Here is a 19,835-nt window from a genome sequence, read left to right on the forward strand (position 1 = left end):
CAGCAACTCTGCCAGGCTGCTCTGGGAAAATGGTGGTCGTATACACTAGTAATGCTGATTAGTGCTTTTCATCTTCTGCTGAGTGAAGGGATAACCTTGGAGCTACCAAGCCAATTATAGACTTTTTTTTTTTGTCCCACAATCAGAAACTGATCATTTTGTAACTAAATAGTACAATTCATGTCAAAATTCAACATTAGAAATCTGTGAAAGTTTAGAAAATCAACATTGTATCGATCAATGGGGTATCACAATCACATGTACACTGGTAGAAATATGCTCAGTTTTATGTCAGTAATCCAACACAAGAAATTATTTCAAAGGTCATTGGTTAGTTTGGTTTTACATAAAAGTATGGTGTGATTTATTTAATTCACAAAGTCATAGGACTTTCACAGCTGGATTCTGCATAATGATTGTTTCTCTTCCTATCTCCATTCAGGTCCATCCAGACAAAGTCCCCTCCTCATCACCCTTAGTGGTAACTATTCCAGTCCGCTGAGCATCACCAGCTCCAGTAACAAAGTCTACCTGCACTGGTCCTTCGATCACACGACCAGCCACAAAGGCTTTCGCATACGCTATTCAGGTGAGCAAGGACCGGGAATACACTGGTATTAAGTAAAAGGCTTATTTTTTTTAGATGTAATTTCTTTGCAAATGTTCATTTATAGTCTCTTTGAATCCCTGGACAAAAAGCATTGTTTGACCTGTTATTTCTTGGCCTTCTGAGTGCGATTCCATCAGTGCTATATTTGATTTACTTTTGCCAGCAAGACCAAAATTTGAGCTGACAACTGCAGCTGGATCAGCTAGAAATCTGACCCATCGCTATGACAACATAACGGGGGCGGCAGGCATCTGCAACACTTCTTGCTATGCAGTAAAACATAGGAATTAGTAAGCGCTGTTTCTTGTATTGCTTATTACTCCCCTGTTTTGTCCTGCTTTCATGAAGAACCTGTTGGTATACGACACCTGCATAACTCGCTGTGAATTATGACTGTGTAAATATTTAAAAGGCTCCCTCCGTTCTGTATCAACACCACTCAGGCAGATTGACTAATCGTCTCTCTCTCTCCCTCCTCCTCTCAGTGGAGCTTTTTGTCTCCCCAGCCGGATGTTCTGTCGTTCCTCTGCCCTGTTTTTCCACTTTCATCATTAACTTCTTTTACAGTCCTTTTTTTTTGGCAATGATGGATACTGCCATAGCAGGTTAAGTGACAGATGCACAAAGTGATGCCTGAGAACCCAAAAGTTGGCCATTATGGAGTTGCCTTCTGTGGTACCTTGGTGGAGAGGAGGAAACAGATGGCACAGGCACATTCAGTGTATTCAGCTTTGTTCCTCATCCATCCATCTTTAGTCTCCAAGGGCAGATTTTCCATTGCTAAATACCAGACGTCTTCTCTTGCCACCCTCCATCTCAGTTTCCTGTTCTTACTTTTGACCCTTTGTTTCTCTCGCTGTTTCTGTCAGTCCATTTACACATATTCATGTAAAGTGATTCAGTCAATCTAGTCAAAAAGTCTTCCACTGCCTTTCCTATTGTGTCTTTGTTAGGGCTGCCCACTAACAATCACCCAAAAGTTAGTCGATGAGGGAAGTCTTACTGAATCATGTTTTGAGCAGTTGATTCAAATCAACTCTACAGGATGTGAAAATATTAATACATGGAAAGACATATGCTTTATTCCACTGATCTCTTCAGGTATTGGATAGTATATATGTCAGACAGGAAATCTAAAATGTGAGAGTTGAGTTTCCTTGCTATTTACTCACCACACTCACTTTTGCAAGTGTTGCTACAGCTCGCTTTCAGCATGCACTTGTATTTTATTTTTTTTTATCTTTAGTTATTCTTTTATATTTCTCTGTAGTAAAACCCACTTATAACATTCTACTTCAGCCCTGGAACACAAATTATGTTCTGATGTCCCTAAAAAACAGACATATGTTGATGATTTAATATCATAAATATGCAACAACCAGCCGACTAAGGGATTACAATAATGACTACTAGTAGACTAGGAAATTCACTGTTCAAGGACAGCTTTACTTTTTATGCCTACATGTCTCTTTTTTTCTCTCTGTCAGTCACTTCCCATCTTTTTTTATAGATTTGATTCATTCTGAGCTGCAGGGCGAATTGCAGATACAAACCGTACACTCTACTGTAACAGGCCGAAGAGACAAAGCAGCGATGTACACAGAAAGAAGGGCAAATGAGTTGGACAGAGATATAAGTGAATAATTGAACTCAAGGGTGGCTCAGAAGCAGTCAGTCACAGTGACGGACAGAGAAGGCCTCTCCAAGGAACATATTCAGTAGCTCTGTCAGTGTATTGATTTTAAATTTGGGTTTGCCTGTGTTCTTTGTCTTGTCCATGCAGTCATTAAAGAGAACATTACTGAGAAATTATTTTTTAATGGAGATGTCAAGAATTTCAACCTGCTCTTTACAAAATTACTAGAGCCTGGAGTACATCTGTTGTGTATTACCTCCTAAGAAATCTGGCATTATTCCTAGTGAACTTCAGTGTCATACGCGGTTTGATATAAAATCTCTTCAGTGCCACAAAAGGGTCTGACAGCTCACTTGAAAAATATCAAGTTTTCTGTCTCACTGGAGCATTTTTTGTGAGCTGGCACACCTCATAAATGCTGAATACTTACTAACCATCGACAGGACTTTAAGATTTTATATTATGAGGGAGTTTTATCTGATTGTCTGCTTGGTGTTAAAAATTCCCACTAACTTGAAAAAGAGGCTATTTTCATTGCCACATGTGTGCTGTTTGAGTTAGAATTTGCATTTTTATAGAAATGTAATGTGATCATAGGGATTCTCTAAGAACAATGAGCATCATTTTCTATGTCGCATTATTGCATCGCATAATTTCAAAAATGCTTTAACAATCTGTGTTCCTTTACTTAAACTCGCATATTCTCCAGCAGATGTGTAGTGATGCCACATTACTGTCAAAACTGTGATATGCAGTTACGCATGTGGGTCTTCCCTTCTTTGGAAACTGTAGACCTTTCGCTATCACATTTGTCATGATAAATGCTTATTGCTGCCACCAATTTAGCCAACAAACAAAAACAGATACTTTGGTCCTTTTATTTTGTATCCATCACTTTTATGGTCCTCCTCTGCAGCTGCTGACAAACTCCTGTTTTGCTTTGCAGAATATTAGTTTCATGTTAATCAATTTTCCTTGTCTTGAGACTGCAGGTCTTGCCTAAAAGAGATTGCATTGTAGCACACGTATTAATACATTACCTTCTTTACCTCACCATGCATGGAAGATACAAAAGAGATGTGGTGCTCTGTGTTACTGAAAGTACATTAATCCATAACCTTCTCAACAACTTGCATCATCTTGCATTATTATTGTTTTTTTATGCTTGTTGCGCTCCCTTTTATCAGGATGCCTATTTGCATATTTACCTTTTTCTTTTATTTACTCGTAGCGGCCTACTGCAGCCCTCCAAACAACCCTGTAAATGGCACAGTACACAGTCTGACAGGGACTAAGCTCGGCAGCACCTTGCGTTTCAGCTGTGACCAGGGCTTCCGGCTTATAGGCCAGAGCAGTGCCTCATGCACCCGGACTGCACAGGGGACATACCAGTGGAATGCACCAGTACCACTTTGTCAAGGTGAGGGTTCAGTCGTGGCAGCAGGTCATGGGTAAGTCGAGAGACAAGTTTGCCTTATCTGTTCAAAACAGGATAATTTCACCTTTGTCATGCAGATCAATTTGCACAAGAATTCCCTTCAATTGTGTAGAAATTTGTCAATATCATTGTTCTGACTCATTCAGTATCTATTCCCGTCTCTCAAAAGTGATAGCACTCATAGCCCAACAGGCATGCTAAGTTTGAAAATATATTTTTGTAGCAAATGTATTTTGTAAGTTAACACATTCTGTTCTGAACTGATCGAACAAAGGGTCACTGAATCAATTTACTTTGGATGAAAGTATGATTTTATTTGCGTGCACAATCATCAACAACTTCACAGCCTAATGCGCTTTTAGAAAGCTCACTTCTCAATTCTTTAGAACTGCATTGCAAATTGACCCTTACATTAATAATACTTGGTTTATCAGAGCTAAAATCTATGATATATTTGTGTTGTGAGTTAAATCTTGGTTGCCCACCTGTCACTTTGCACATTTATACAGAAATATCGTATAAAGTTGTGATGTTCTCGTGCCATTCTCACTGAGTTACAATATCGGTGAATTCTGTTTTTGTATGGGGAGTTTCTTTTATATTCCATCATGAAACATGAAATCCAAAATCTCTGCTTCCCCAGTCTAGTTTTTAACCAGCCTTATTAACAGTAGCAGCTGCAGCAAAGCTGGGCAACCATTCAGAATCTGGTCAAGTCTGCACCAGGTGTAATCTCCACATGAATTGCATGTGTTCTCTCTAGACATGATTGTTTACTATTGTGCAGATGGCGACCCAAGCTGATGCTTACTGCACATCAACACAGGCTCTTGTAGTGTATTTGTACAGGGGGCTAGCTACTCTGCATACAAAGATGGGTATTACAATATACTTTGCTACCTGTGCTTTCATTCTTCCATGAAAATTTTGTTTGCATTATATTTATTGTACCTGACTTACCTGCTGCATCCTTTTTCCTTTTCTAGTCATGTCTTGTGGAATGCCAGTTCCTCCTGTTAATGGAAGTATTGTTGGCCAGGACTTCTCTCTCGGAGCCAGTGCTACCTACCAGTGTAATCCTGGATTTAGACTTTCCGGGCCTGTCACCACTTCAGTAATCTGTCAAGAGTCTGGAAGGTGGAGTCCTATTGAGGCTCCACCCAGATGTGTTCGTGAGTATTTCTCTTACTTACAATTTGCTTAGTTGCAGCATTATGAACTGAACAAATTTTTAAAATCTCTAATCGAATTGCATCATTGTGTATATAAAGGTATAAGTTCTCAAAATGTTTTGCATTGACAAAAAGGTAAAATAGATGTTTATTTTAAATAAAGTGAATTGATAATAGTTGCTTTGTTTTTCACCTTCCAGCGGTTACCTGTCCTGACATTGGTCATTCTGCTGTGGAGCATGGGAGATGGAGACTAATTTATGGGACTCAAAACCAATATGATGCTATAATGATGCTCATATGTGACCCAGGATATTACTACAGAGGTCAAAGGGTCATTCGGTGCCAGGCCAACAGCACATGGAACTACCCAGATCCTCGTCCAGTCTGTGACAGTAAGTGCTGTTGCTTCTTATAACTGCCTTACAGAGATCAAAAAGCCTCTTCTAGAAAAAAGTAATTTAACAGATTTGTGAAATAAATAAATCCAAATATGTCTTATTTTCCCTGTGATATTAAGAACATAGCTGAACAGCTATAGCTCCCCTAACCAAAGCAAAATGAATGAAAATCAGACAAAACCATCGCCCAAACAAAAGAAATCAGTATTCTTCATTACATTTTTACCATATGGGATTGTAATGTTGTTTACTCAATTTCAGTCATCTCCTGTGGGGACCTTGGGACTCCACCAAATGGCAACAAGATTGGAACACTAACTGTGTATGGAGCCACAGCCATTTTTTCCTGCAACACAGGATATACCTTGGTGGGTTCTCGGGTACGAGAGTGCATGTCCAATGGGCTTTGGAGTGGAACACAGGTCCAGTGTCTAGGTGAGGTCTTCAGCAGTCAAACATAATACATTACAATACAACCTCATAAAGTCCTACGTATCACTACAACAATTGTTCAAAGCAGTTATGTGCATTCTTGACTTTTTCCTTCTTTATTCATTGTTAGCTGGCCATTGCGGCACCCCAGAGCCAATTGTGAATGGCCAGATCATCGGGGAAAATTACAACTATCGAGGCAGCGTCGTGTACCAGTGTAACCCAGGATTTCGTCTCATTGGTGTGTCAGTGCGGATCTGTGAACAAGATCACCGTTGGTCAGGACGGACTCCTGTCTGTGTCCGTAAGTGCACACTCAGAATAGTTTATTCATAAAGAAATAGGAGGGATACTGTGTAGGTAGAGAATCAGTTGATTTGAGCATTACTTCAGAAGCTAAGCAGAAACTTGTCTGTAGAGGCAATAATCACGTTTATTCAATCTGCTTTTTGGTACCTTTTTTCCAATAGAGGTCCTTTTAATTCAAGTGATTATTGAATGTTAAACCTTTCTAAATTGTTCTATATTTGTATCAACACGACATTCTTTCTCTTTTGACTCTCTCAGCCATCACGTGTGGTCACCCTGGCAACCCTACATTTGGTATGACCCAAGGAACCCAGTTCAACTTAAATGATGTTGTGCGCTTTGTCTGCAATACCGGATATGTTCTGCAGGGGGCCGTAAAATCTATGTGCCAGGCCAATGGGCAGTGGAGCAATGCCCTACCCAGGTGTAAAAGTAAGTGTCAAGTCGATACACATATGCATCTGTGATTTCAGATATTCTCCAGATTGAAGAATAAACATAAAGAACCAGAGCACATGGAGAACACACTCTTGATCCTATCGACCACTCAATCTAGTTGATACCAGAACATTACTTTTTTTAAGGGCAGATTATACAAGCTGTGGTAATAAGTTGTGTGAAAATGAATTATAAGTACCAGAGAAAAAATGTATCGAAAACAGCATAATTTTAAAATCTATACCTGAACACATCTTACACAAATATGTGTAAATGTTTGAGGGTAAGTGTGACGCTCTGGGCAGTGTTTTGCTGGTAAAAGCTTTTGGCATTCATGGTGAAGTAACTTTGAAATGTAGCACCGACAACAGTACAACTTGTCACGCAGTAGCCTCTTTCAGAAGGATTATTAACATTGGAGAAAGATTGTTCAGGAATGGGTTGAGAAACATGACAAAGAGTTTATCTTGTTGACTTGGCCTCCAGATATCCTCGATCTTAGCCTGATCAAAATATCTGGGATGAGCTAGAAAAGCAAGACTGTTCCATGGAGGTCTCACCTTACAACTTCTAGAACTTAAGCAATCTGCTGTTAATGTTTTGGTGCTGGACAGCACAGGAGACCTTCAGAGGTCTTGTATAGACCCTGCATTAGTGACTCAGAACTGTTTTGGCTACTCAAGGGGGATCTACACAATTTTAAACTGGTGGTTTTAATGTTGTGGCATATCATAGCAAGTCTGAAGTTGTTATTTTTGTACATTCTGCTGTGTAAGCCAGCTTTGTACGTACCTACTGCAGAGAGCGAGGACATTGCCAAAGAGCATGTTTCTTTCAACTTGCTTGGCAATCAGTATGGTTCTCATTTTGTATTCTCATCCCTTTGTGTTGAAAGGTATTAAATTACCTACTGTATTGTGCAAGGTCATATCTTCTGTGGCCACAGATGACCCCAATCACAGAGAGAGTGGAGATGAAGCACAGAGGCACCCAGGGGGAGAAAGACTGTAACTGATGCGTATTAGGGGAAATTGTAATGAAAGACCAAAAAGAACCCTGGATTATTTAATTACTTCAGCACAACATATATGGTCCATGGAGATTCCGGATAATATTTACATGTTTCCTTTTAGCCTAGCTACCTCTGTTCCACCCTAAGGCTCACCTGTCTGTCAGGGAAACAAACTTAGTTAATAACCATGCAAAGACAGCCAAAAACAATCACAGGATCCTTGAGCTTGTATGGAAGACAGACGCCTTTGGAGACCTGCATCTTGGCTTTTGCTTAGAATAAGAAGTACCCTGCTCTGCGTTGTGTGAGCGAGGCAAGGGCTTTTAATTTGACAGTGTTTTTGTGACAAGCTATGTATCTTGCCGCTCATGTCTGTCTCTAAGCCCCTACTAACCGAAGGCTTTCTGACAGGCACAGAAAGAGGCTGCTTGCAAGGTCGGGCCTTCAGTATGACAAAGTAGTGACAGAACCAGTGACTGATTGACTTATGAGTTTGTTTTAAATGAAGAGAAAAGGTTTGGTCTTCTTTGAGACGTTTCTGAATGAATATGGGGCTTACAAATCTTACAGTAATGCATATTCTGTTATTTAAAAAAAAAAAAGAGAGTTACATTTGGCTGCTGTATTCACAAGCAGGCAAGATATACTTTCCAGACTATGCATTAAATCTCTCTGCCAGTGGTATCATATTAGCATTGGCCTTGTTTTGCAGATGATGGCTCTTATGTGCATTTTATGTGACAACTGTGCACTCCTCTGCATATGTGTGTGGGTAGGTCTGGCAGTCCATTTTGCTTGCCATTGTTCTTGTGGTCGATGTGGTGACATAAGTAGCTTAGAGGTATTTTTGTCAATCAGTTTTACCACCTTAATTACAGCAATCAGGACATATTTATTGAAGTGTGGTCTGTCTGCCATGTACTCCCTTCCTGAGTAAAAAACTTAGTTTCAGCTAGATCTAAGAATTGGCTTTTCTTTTAAGAGGAGATAGCGAAGGGGATACATCCAGAAGGCAGGGAAATAGGTGGGAGTCAGTCAGACAAAGGTAATGATTTCCACTGTCTAGATTTTAACTATAAGAGTCTGTAGGCTCCATCAATAATGCAAGGAGAATGAGAGCACCACCAGTGCAGCCAGTCCTCTATTCCTCTCTAATCACCAATTTGAGTCGCAGCAACAGTACCTTCTTTGGACGACTCGTGTGTGTTTATTTGTCTTTCGGTGATAAAAGACGAGAGACACAGGACAGGAAAAACACTCTCTGACACATCACTTACAGGGCTGTTACTTGGCAGTAGGCCAAGAGGAGGAGAGGGTGACCAGGGTCCCCACTTCTGAGTTGAACAGAGATGAATTACCTCAGCCCTTCTTCCCCTCTCTCTCTCTTTTATTCTTCTTTTCCTTTCATCCTTTTGCTTCCTCTCTCCCTGCCTACTGGGCCACACACAAGAATTTACTAGGAGGTCAGTAATTTTAGATGACTGTTGGATCGTGTTTGAGCCTGTGTTGCCTGAGCACATTTGTTCAAAACGGAATTCCAAGCTTGGAAGGTCTTGTACTGAAGCAGCTCGACTGCTTCGAAAAACCCTTTGTAGTGTTATTATGCGGTAAGTTGTAAATGATGGCACCACAGGTCAGCGCTCTACTGGAAGGAATACATTATAATAGGTATTTGGGGGGTGATTTAGCTATGCTGGCCAGCTTGGGAGCATGAAAACGAGCAAGCTTTTAGGCACATTAGCATACAATGGGTTCATTTTGGCTGTAGCAAAGACACACTCATGGGGGCGAGACTGGCAAGGAAAACTGGGGCATAATGGCTGCGTGGGCTCTCCCAGACTCTGTTTTAGAAGCCATTAGAGCTTTGGCATCATGGTACACATTTAGTTGTGGTTAGCAGTATAGGCTAGACAGCAACTGTTACTCACTGTGTTCTGACTTTGTTGAGGCAATGTAAGATTTTAGTTTATGCCTTGTATCTGAGGCAAACAAGATGGATTGGTGTTGGTAGTAGTCTCCAGCTGACATTCTGTTATGAATTCTAATATATTCTCCGCCATCAGGGCCTCTTCCTCACTGACTCTGTACCACACCCTCCTTCGCTGTTCCTCGCTCATTCCTCATTCTCCCCTTCCCTAACTCTCTCCATCTGGTGTTAAACTGACATGGTGCCTCTTCTCCTGTGAGCTTTCCATCCATCACCGTCTCTGCACCAAGACGGCCAGCAGGAGGCTGCCTCTAATGAAGCAAATGTTTATTTCCGGAGTCTGCCTCCTACTTCATTTGGATTGGGGTGAATGGATGGATGGTGGATGGGTAGAAATAGAAGCCGAGGAAAGTAATGGACAGAGACAGAAATCTCGGCAAAAAAATGGGCATGTTCTCTGTGTGTGGGAGACTGTTATTTCTATATCAAAGCCTTTCATATTAAGACAAAAAGCCTCTTTTGTCTTCTTTCTGGCTTTTAAAATTTGCATATATTTGTAAAAACGATTATATTATTGAATCAGCATCATCATCTCTAGCTTTTATAAATTGTTAATGTGTTACTGAAATGCTTACAAAATATGTTGTTTTCTCTCATTCTCCTTTATTTCCTTCCTCCTTTTGCATTGCTTTTCCTCAGTTGTGAACTGCACCGAGCCAGGCCATGTAGAGAACAGCATCAGGCAGGTACTGCCCAGCGGGCCGCACCGCTACAGTTTCCAAACCACTGTGTCATACCGCTGTAACCCGGGCTACTACCTGCTGGGCACCAGCTCTATCTCATGTCAGGGGGACGGCACCTGGGACCGCTCCTTGCCCAAATGCCTGTGTGAGTAACCTCGGGGGTTGGTTGTAAGTGATGGTGCATGATTTCAGTTTTTTTGTATGGCCTGAAAAAGCAGACAGTTATACAATCTCTGTTGCTACTACTCCACTCAGAAAAGGTTTTAACTGATTTTCCTAAAACAGTACTCTGCTATTGTCCACCTCTGTAAGCCTTATTTTTTTCTGGCTAATTATTGTAAACAAGCCATATCAGTGGCTTATACCTACAATTGATTAATTCAATGTTTATTCTGTAAAATGTTAAATGATGATAAAAAAAATACCATCACAGTTCCCAAGAACAACAATACACTGTACGTAACAAAATAAATCAGCAAATTCTGCAGGAAATTTTACATGTGATATATGACAAACTTTTCTCTCTTATTTCTCTGCTTTGATTGGACAGTGGTGCTATGTGACCGCCCCAGCATGCCTCCTTACGCCCAGATCTCAGGTGACCGTCGAACAGTAGGCTCAGTCATTCGCTACAGCTGCATAGGCCAGCGTACCATCATTGGCAACACAACAAGAATGTGCCAGCTGGACGGGCAGTGGAGCGGCTCGCCACCACACTGCTCTGGTATGGAAACCTACACCCAGATTGACTGGTCACCCAGATTGATGATTTGAATTGCTAAACCTGACAATATTTTGTGAAACAGATTGTTTACTTGATATTCAGTATCAACTTTAATAAAAAAAGACGGGAACAAACAGCATTATGTTCAGAATATTTGGTGCTGTGTGCCGCATAGCCCGTCTTTTCATCCTCTTCTCCCATTTCTGCTTCTTATATGTGATTAATTCGGATTTAATAACATCGGATTTAATAGTTATGCTGATGCCCTCATAATACCAGGCCAACAAATAAAAGAGTTTGCGTGGCAGCTGTTAGCAGGTAATGAGCGAAGTAGGTGGACCAAAGATGGAGTTGCCTGTCTACTCCGCTGGCCTCAAGGGCAAAGAGAATGTCCCCTGTAAAACTGCTTTAATTTGTTCATATTAGACTGAAGAAGATCAACGCCAGTACCTCAGCTGGGTTATGCGGCACTGTAAAAACAGCAGCCCCTGTCCTTCCTCTCCACTCTTCATTCTTTTAAGCGTTCCAACTGTAGCCACACATGCAGGCTTTGGGGATGCCCATTCGCGCAAGTACATCTCCACAAAGATGTGACAGAAAAATGCACAAACACACAGACAGTGACAGAGGCACATAAACCAATACTCACACAGACACACAAGCTGTGTGACAATAAAGTGGCGCTGTGACAGTTTAATATCGTAATTCATGACGTTCTTATATATCCCAGGGATTGCTAGTGTTCTCTCAACGGGCAATAAACACAACCTTTTTATAAAGATTTGGCTGGCTTTCTTAGCTCTGTAGTATTAAAGCGATGTTGACCAATGCCTTGTAAAATGAGTAGCAAGAGCAGTACACGTCTTTACTAAATGTTTTGTGGTTGCTTAAATGGAGGACTTGGAGTTATTGAAGCGGGATGCAATAATATGTCGGGGCAATGAAATGGAAAAATCACATCCCATTGTACATTTTCTGTACAATATAATGTTGGAGGAGTAGAAGTAGATTGTGTTTGGGGAGCTGGTCACTTCTTAAGGAGGGAGGGAAACCTATTTCTTTCCAGTTGGGTTACAAGTGTAAGGGAGGGGTCTATGATCCTGTTCTAATTGCATCATTATTGTGCTTTAATATGAAAACATCACCCTTGTGGACAGTACATGTGTTTGTGTGCGTTTTGTGCTACATTTACATGTATATTCTTCTTCGTTTTATCTTTGTAGGGGAGTCTGCAGGGCTCTGTGGAGATCCAGGTGTTCCTGTTCATGGTATTCGTCTGGGAGAAGAGTTTACAGTGGGCAGCGTTGTCCGCTTTAGCTGCGAACCTGGCTATATGCTGAAGGGCTCCCCAGAGAGAACTTGTCTGGCCAATGGGACCTGGCTGGGCACACAACCTGAGTGTCATGGTAAGCAGTACACACATGTATTCATACTTTATGTATTTAATTTCTTCTCTGAAAACCATGGACTGCTAAAATCGGTTGAACCCCATACACACAATTTATATAGCAGTATCACACTGCTCAGCGTCTGAGGGTTTTTGGTTTTTTTTGGCAGTGTGCTAGCAAAGAGACTCACATCAATTGTCAAACTTTAGAATGAGACAGATATGGATTCCGACCTTGTCTCCTCATCCCTTCATCCTCGCAGAGATACTACAGGGGTCATAGGTCTGTGTGAGATATACATGTGTTTCTTGGATGAAATTACTATTTCCTGTGGTGGTATCTGTGGGAGATGGATGTACAAAAATCACTGCTCCTGGCTATGGGGTCTTTCCATGGCCTAAGCAGGAGCTGTGCACACATACTTTGTGGTAAGTTAAGTACTTTAGAGCGGATGTTTCTTGTGTCTGATCTTGTGCATTGTCAGAGATTGTAATGTATTTTATTTTCAAAAATAATCTCAAGGGTGCTCCTCTGGGTCAAGAAGCATATAAATGTTGAGATTGGGTGGGACCAGAGTACGATAAGATCAATAGGTGGATTGGTGTGGCATTTACCAAACTGTGGAGAATAGGGAGCTGAGCCCTAAGGAGTAGCTCTCAATTTAGCAGTCAGTTCAGTTTCCAAGTCTCACCTGTGGCTATGAGCTTTTTGTTGAACAGCTTGGATATCAAGGAAGAGCTTGGATTAAAACAGCTGCTCCATTTGAGGTTGCTCAGGAATCTGGTCACAATGTTTTTCCCTATGTACTATGGGAATATTCTGGACATGTCCAACTGGAGACCCTGGAGCAGACCCAGAAGATGATGGATTGATTGCATGTCCCATCTGGCCTGGAAACGCCCATGGGAGATGGAGGACATGACTGATGAAAGTCATGTGTGGGCTAACGATTTAATTGCTACCAATCCAACTGAAGCCTGGAAAGATGATAGAATACATGCACAGATATAAGACATCTGCATTACCTTTTGTTCACTTTAGTAACTTTTTTAACGTACTTTTTTCAGCTCTCTTTAATGTACATTTTGTATTACATTTATTGTCCCTTTCCTCAAATTATCTGTTAATTGCATAGATAACACTATGTATTAGTTCTACAAACCTTTGTAAACGCAGATTGCAATGCATTAGATTACAAACAAATATTCACACAAATGATGTCTGAAGGTAGCCACAAATAGCGTTGCTCAGGTGGTGGATCGGATTGTCTTGATATCACAAGGTTGGTACATCAGTTTCCTCTTGTCCACTTGCCAAAGTGTCAAGTCACTGAAAACCAAGTTACTCACGATGACAGGTTGACGGCTTGCGTGGTAACTCCACTGTTAATGGTATGCAAGTGTGTGGATGGTGAATGACAGGCAAGAAAGTGTAAATATAGAATGTGTATACTTTACTTTATATTTCATCATCCTTGCATCTGTTTCTATTTCAGAGCTAGTTGATCCCAACCATTCCCCTGAAATGTAAATTTTAAACTCATCCTACTCAGGGATTGTGTTTAATACTGTCGTAACGGTCACTGCCTATGTGATTAGACGTCACCTTTTCAGAATTTGAGTGGAAAACACATAGTGCGTGTTGTGTTTGTGTAAACAGGAGACAATAGAGGACATGACAGAGAATATTTCCTCTATTGACCACTGTACAGTTTTTAATTTTTGTCCTCGTGCAGCATCACATCCATTCTGCTGCATACACCTGGAAAAACAATTCTCTGAATGTGCAGTTTGTGTGGGAGTGATCGATTCGGGTCATTCTGCCTAGCACTATTCATTATTATTGCTGAGACAGGACAAAGACACAACACAATGTGAAAGTAATAGAGTGCAGCTCTTCTTTATCTATGGTCAAACATATTGAGTGCAGCAAAAGTAGAATATAACGAGGTTCTTAAGGATAATATCAAGAGGAAGAAGTGTGCAAATTTAACTTACCAAATCAGTTGCTTTCAATTGTGTATTTATTCCCTGTCCTTTTCTTACTCCCCATATAAACTTGGCCCTTGTCGTCCATAATCCTAGTATACAGTGTGTTATTTCTAGAGGCATCATCCTATCTTCCCGGCTGTTTTCGCTTGTGCTCTTAACACACCCCCACAGCCCCCCTCCTCACAGCACCACTAAGTCTTCCTCGTCTCGTGTGCCGTGTGTGTGTGTGTGTGTGTGTGTGTGTGTGTGCGTGCGCGTATGTGGTATGCCCACTAACGGAGGTTGCCCACCTGTTCTCAGTTGGCACAGACTTCAAGGGCCAGGCCACATCTGGTCATTACGGGAGGGCGATGCCCACGGGGTTCTGAGGGCCCGGAGCAAGCTGGAGACTGTAATGAACAGAACCATCGCTGGCGGCCGGACAGACACCAAGGGATTTTCTGAGCAAAGGATGTGTCCATCAAAGCAGAGTTACTTATGAAGTAGGACACAGGGGAACAGGAGGGTGGTTATAGAGCTGGTGGATGAAGAACAGAGTGAAAGGGAAAACAAGCAAAGTACAGATGCATATCAAACAAGTAAAGAAGCATAAAGAAAACCCAACTAAATATTGTTTTTTTTTTTAAAGTTATTTAATATACATCTGATTAGCATGGCTAATGTAAGAGTAAGGAGAGTTTTCATCTGGACACATAATGCACTTTGACCTTTGATCATTTCGGATTTAGTCAGTAAATGAAATGACCCAGTCCTCTCTGCCCTCTGTTTTTCTCTCTCATTTTCAGTGATTTCCTGTGGAAATCCAGGAACTCCACGAAATGCCCAGATCCTCATCCATGATGGCCTGACCTTTTCCAGATCCATCACTTACTCTTGCAGAGAGGGCTACTACTCTACTGGACTGCTTACCCGACACTGTACTGTGAATGGGACCTGGACTGGCAACATGCCAGAGTGCTCGGGTATGGACAGCTCCCACAGAAGAAATGTCTGACTGAATCTTTAAACAGTGCTTATCATTTTTGTTTAATTTGAGTAGTGGAAATGTTAGTATTAACAAGATGATTTTCTTTCTAAGTTGCCTCATCTTTATGTCATCTATAACAGCATTTTACACTTTCTAATATGGTAAGAGTGTGTCCATTCCTTGCAGAGAAGGGAAATCCTGGTTGAATAGGTATAATCATTCCAGGTATTTACTGTTATACAAAATATGTAAGACAACATGGAACTCATGGCATTTGCTTGCAATGGTGACTGTCTCAGCAGTGAATGCCTCTATGTGGTCCTCTGGCTCCCTATGAAGAAATTGGTTTGACTCATGGCCCATTCAAAGGGTGCAGGCCTGACTGACAGCCCTTTATCAACATGTCTCACAAAAGACATACAGCTGCTGTACAGAGAGAGGAGACCCTAGCAAATAGAGGTCACTAACAGAACCAGTTCCTTCTGAATGGAGAGGATAAAACCCTAAGCAGCTCCATTATGGATTTCAGAACTCAGTAATCCATAGGAGTGAAAGGGTACATGTTGAAGCAGTTTGGCAGAATGCCTCCAGCGAGGGAGGGACATGGGAAACGGAGTGTCTCTGACTAAATGATTTCTATTGATCTGGGGAAAAAAAACCTCCGTGCTCAGGGTTTGCGTGACAAAGATAGCTACAAAACATGGAAGTTCTGATTGTTTTCTCTCTATTTCATCTTCAGTCTACTTCATTCTGATTGATAGTTACACATTTGCATCATATAATTACGCTTACTAATGACAATGTAAGAATATTGTCATTCATGAGGAGAATTTATCTAACTTTGTGTCAGTGCTGTAGCTATTTTTTGACGGTAGACTTCCCTTGATGGGCATTGTGATCTTTCGAGGGTGGTGGGAAATGTAAGCGCTCACGCATTCAAATAGAGACATACTATGGCTTAAACAGGCCCAATTTCTGCACCCTACATAAAATGTTACTAGGATATACACATTTAACAATGCCTTTTGTCTCAAGGCGACTTAGCGCAAGTTGCCATGCGCCCTGGATTTTCCTTCTTTGTAGCGTTTACAACAGGGCTGAGCTATGATGCTGCTGAGTCACACAGTGGAATTCTCACTGTTGTTACTCAGTCACAATGTTTTCCCTGCAGGATGTGAAAGTACAATCAAAGAGAAATGTGGTCCATTTTGAAACTTTACGGAGCAACTGTGGAGATACAGATACAGATCACAAGAGTGTCCCTGCATTGTGTCTGCTTCCTTACAACTCAAACAGAAACAAATCAAAGTGCAAGGACAGTTCTTTCACATGAAAACCATTAAGTCATGCTTTGAAGAATGTGCACTTTATACATATTTTATCTAAAAAAAAAGTCATCCATGAATGAATCCAGAGCTAATTGTCCATGAGGACACATCAGCTATGTTGTCTCAGATGGGGTTTGTGAGGTGAACTGCTTGAGTCAAGTGCATATTACAGTTCATTAACATGAGGCTAGTTTGTTCACTTATTTCATCCAACCTATCTGACATTATTTTCCTACATTACCAAGTACAATCAAATGGAAAACTAAATAAATTCTCAAATTATGTGTCTCAGGCACAATTACACTACTCACAATAAGTCAGGAATATTGTTATTTACATGAGTACTTTTCCTATTTGGTCTGAATGTTAATGAAATAAGTAATAGTTCCCTTTGATATTACTATTAATGAGTGAGAAGAAGCATCATTTTCATTAGTGCAATATTAATTACCCCAACAATAACAAAGATAGCCCCAAATAACCAAAACTGACAAAGTCAATAGCGGGTGTTTCCACCATTTGCCACAATGACAGCTTGACAGCGACGTCTCATGCTCCTAACTAGTCTCATGATGTTGTTCTGAGGCAATGCGTTCCACTCCTCCACAAAATCAGTGAAGTGAAACAAACACCTTATGTATGAAATCCACTGAGGACCTCACAATATCCCTAACTTATTGCGAGTAGTGTAGTTAGCAAATGGTCCTCGTGTTCTACTATGCCTGTTTTTAGTGGTGAAATGTGTTTATTCTCAGTTGCAATGCCAATTTGTTTCTGCAGTAATTAACTGTGGTGATCCTGGAGTACCAGCCAATGGCGTGAGATTCGGAAATGATTTCACCTACAACCACACTGTCAGTTTCCAGTGTTCCCCCGGTTTCACCATGGATGCTGACCGGGCGTCCTCTCTCGTCTGCACTAAGGATCGCACCTGGAATGGCACCAAACCACTTTGCAAAGGTATAGTTCTATGTAATTTGCATCGCGATGCAACCAAATGGGTGGAATTATGGGCAGGTTACAGAATTCTTCCTCTTGGGCCTCTGACACAATTTAGGCTTTGTCTTTGCTTTATCAATTAACATTATTAGACAGGAACATAATTGAAACCGCTGTGCAGAATACATGAAATACAATTATGCCTCTTTGTCTTGCTGTAGCAATTGTATGCGGGCCACCACCCAACATCCCTAATGGACAGGTTGTCGGTACAGACTTCACCTGGGGCTCCAGCATCAGCTACTCCTGCAACCAAGGTTACCAGCTGTCCTTGCCTACTGTGTTAACATGCCAGGGCACCGGCAACTGGAGTGGAGAGAAACCACAGTGCTTCCGTAAGTGGCACCACACTGTCATGTCGAATTACATTACATGTATTCATTTGTCTCTGACTTGGCTTAGAAATGTATGGTATGTATGTCTCATGTGCTATGTTTCTTCCGCATTGGAAAACATCCAATTAAAATCCAACATGTTTTGTGGGTCACCTCATGTTACCACATTTTTCTCTTCCCTTCATCCTTCTTCATCTTTACAGCTGTGTTCTGTGGAGACCCAGGGATGCCATCACAGGGGAGGAGGGAGGACCGAGGTTTCACCTATCTCTCCTCTGTCTCCTTTTCCTGCTACCCTCCCCTTGTCCTGGTTGGCTCAACCAGAAGATACTGCCAGTATGATGGCACCTGGAGTGGCACGCAGCCCTCTTGCATAGGTATGCTACAGTTTGTTCTTTAATTTCTGGCAATTTTAACTCATCGTATTACATGTTGTATTTTGGTGTAATAATGTGGTGGTGGTGGTGACCAGTGTGCAGTGTGAGGCCATAATTCCATAATCAGAGCAGATAAACTAAAGTACTATATACCATTGCTTTTATATAACTCAAGTGTCAATGTGAGAGACTTCCCCTTTGGCTGACAATTGCATTCTGCTCCCTTTTAGTCCTAATTGCAATTTGCAACCTAGACATAAAGCATGCAAAAACCATTTGATCCTGCTAACAAGCTATATTGATTTGCTTTTTCAATTCTGACTTGTGTAGTTAATTAAAACAACCCTGAACATTTATGTCCCCAATTTCAGAGTGAGCATGGGTGTCAGTCGAATCTTTATTGCCTGTGTGAGAAAAGTGTGGAAATGCAACAAAGCTCCAGGGGCCTGTTTCAGAAAAATTACAACATACGTACAAGCTGCACATTTCCATGTAATCGATTCCCACCTTGTGTTTTTTTGACATATTTCACTAATTGAGGAAGTTGTTACATCGTGACCCATCTATGATCCTGTCAGACCCTTTTAGCACGCACAAATGTATCTGAAACTTGAAAGTAACTAACAGTGCATGCACATTGGTGCATACATAATATTATGATATTAATAATGTTTCCTCCTGCCATAAACATCCCTCAAGCGTCCTTTTAAATACAAGAGTGATGTAATTTAAGGTACAAAGTTTAAATATGGATACTGCAGGTAAAAGCACTTTGGTCAGGAACAAACTGAAGACAAAATGAAACACATTTTTAGCACTTGAGCTTGTTTCGGTATTTGAAGTGCTATGAAATATTCACATGTATAAACTGCTAGTGTAAACATTAATTTATGAATGCCAAAGTCACTAGTAACTCCACTACCTGTGCATGATTTATCAGGCACTTTGTTTAACCATGCTTGGAAAAAACATAGCGCCTGGCATGTAGGAAGATTTCAACTAAGATTTAGTGAGACTCGGATCAATTAGAAATAAAATGTGGTGTATATTTACAGTGTGTAGCTACTGCTGACACTGCTGTACTCCACCTCTTGAGACACCTCTTGGTTTTAAATTCACTGCAAAGACTGGCCTCTTGTGGCTTCTTGTTCAGCTTTCAAGTTGAGTGCACTGAGACCTCTTTCAAATGACAAGTTCCATTCATTCTTAATGTGTTTACTAAACTGTAATGTGTAATACTTTGTGTAATACGTTACTTCATTCCCATACAAATTATAGTACAATCTATACTGTGGCTTTAGGAAGATTAATTCAAAGTGTTATGTCTGTGAAGGCCTTTGCAGTGATTGGAAATGCTTGGTATTATACACTGTAGGAAGTTTTAAAAAAAATGCCCCAACTAGTGGCTTTTAAGAGTAGTAGTATGCAAAATTTGCAATGATTTTTGTTATTTGTCACCAGATCTCTAAAAAATGTTGTTCCCTCCCACAGTAACTAAAAGCAATGCATCTCTTTGTCATGACCTACAGAACTGTGGAGAAGTTTTAAGCACCAGATGATGAATTTGGTTTAATTACACAATCAACACCTTTGAAAATGCAAAAAGCT

General features: G+C 40.9%; 1 protein-coding gene across 1 annotated transcript in view; it reads left to right on the top strand.

The window, feature by feature from the left end:
* The window catches only part of csmd2 (CUB and Sushi multiple domains 2), a 251,381-nt gene that overhangs the window by 215,029 nt on the left and 16,517 nt on the right, over positions 1-19,835 (top strand). Inside the window, 14 exon segments of the mRNA XM_051955076.1 lie at positions 443-589; positions 3,478-3,666; positions 4,671-4,856; positions 5,057-5,251; positions 5,519-5,692; positions 5,820-5,993; positions 6,257-6,430; positions 10,075-10,263; positions 10,669-10,842; positions 12,066-12,248; positions 15,007-15,183; positions 17,297-17,476; positions 17,677-17,850; positions 18,054-18,227. Coding sequence (XP_051811036.1) covers positions 443-589; positions 3,478-3,666; positions 4,671-4,856; positions 5,057-5,251; positions 5,519-5,692; positions 5,820-5,993; positions 6,257-6,430; positions 10,075-10,263; positions 10,669-10,842; positions 12,066-12,248; positions 15,007-15,183; positions 17,297-17,476; positions 17,677-17,850; positions 18,054-18,227 — 2,490 coding nt within the window.

The sequence above is a fragment of the Acanthochromis polyacanthus genome, chromosome 11 (assembly GCF_021347895.1).
Source record: "Acanthochromis polyacanthus isolate Apoly-LR-REF ecotype Palm Island chromosome 11, KAUST_Apoly_ChrSc, whole genome shotgun sequence".
Taxonomy (NCBI): domain Eukaryota; kingdom Metazoa; phylum Chordata; class Actinopteri; family Pomacentridae; genus Acanthochromis; species Acanthochromis polyacanthus.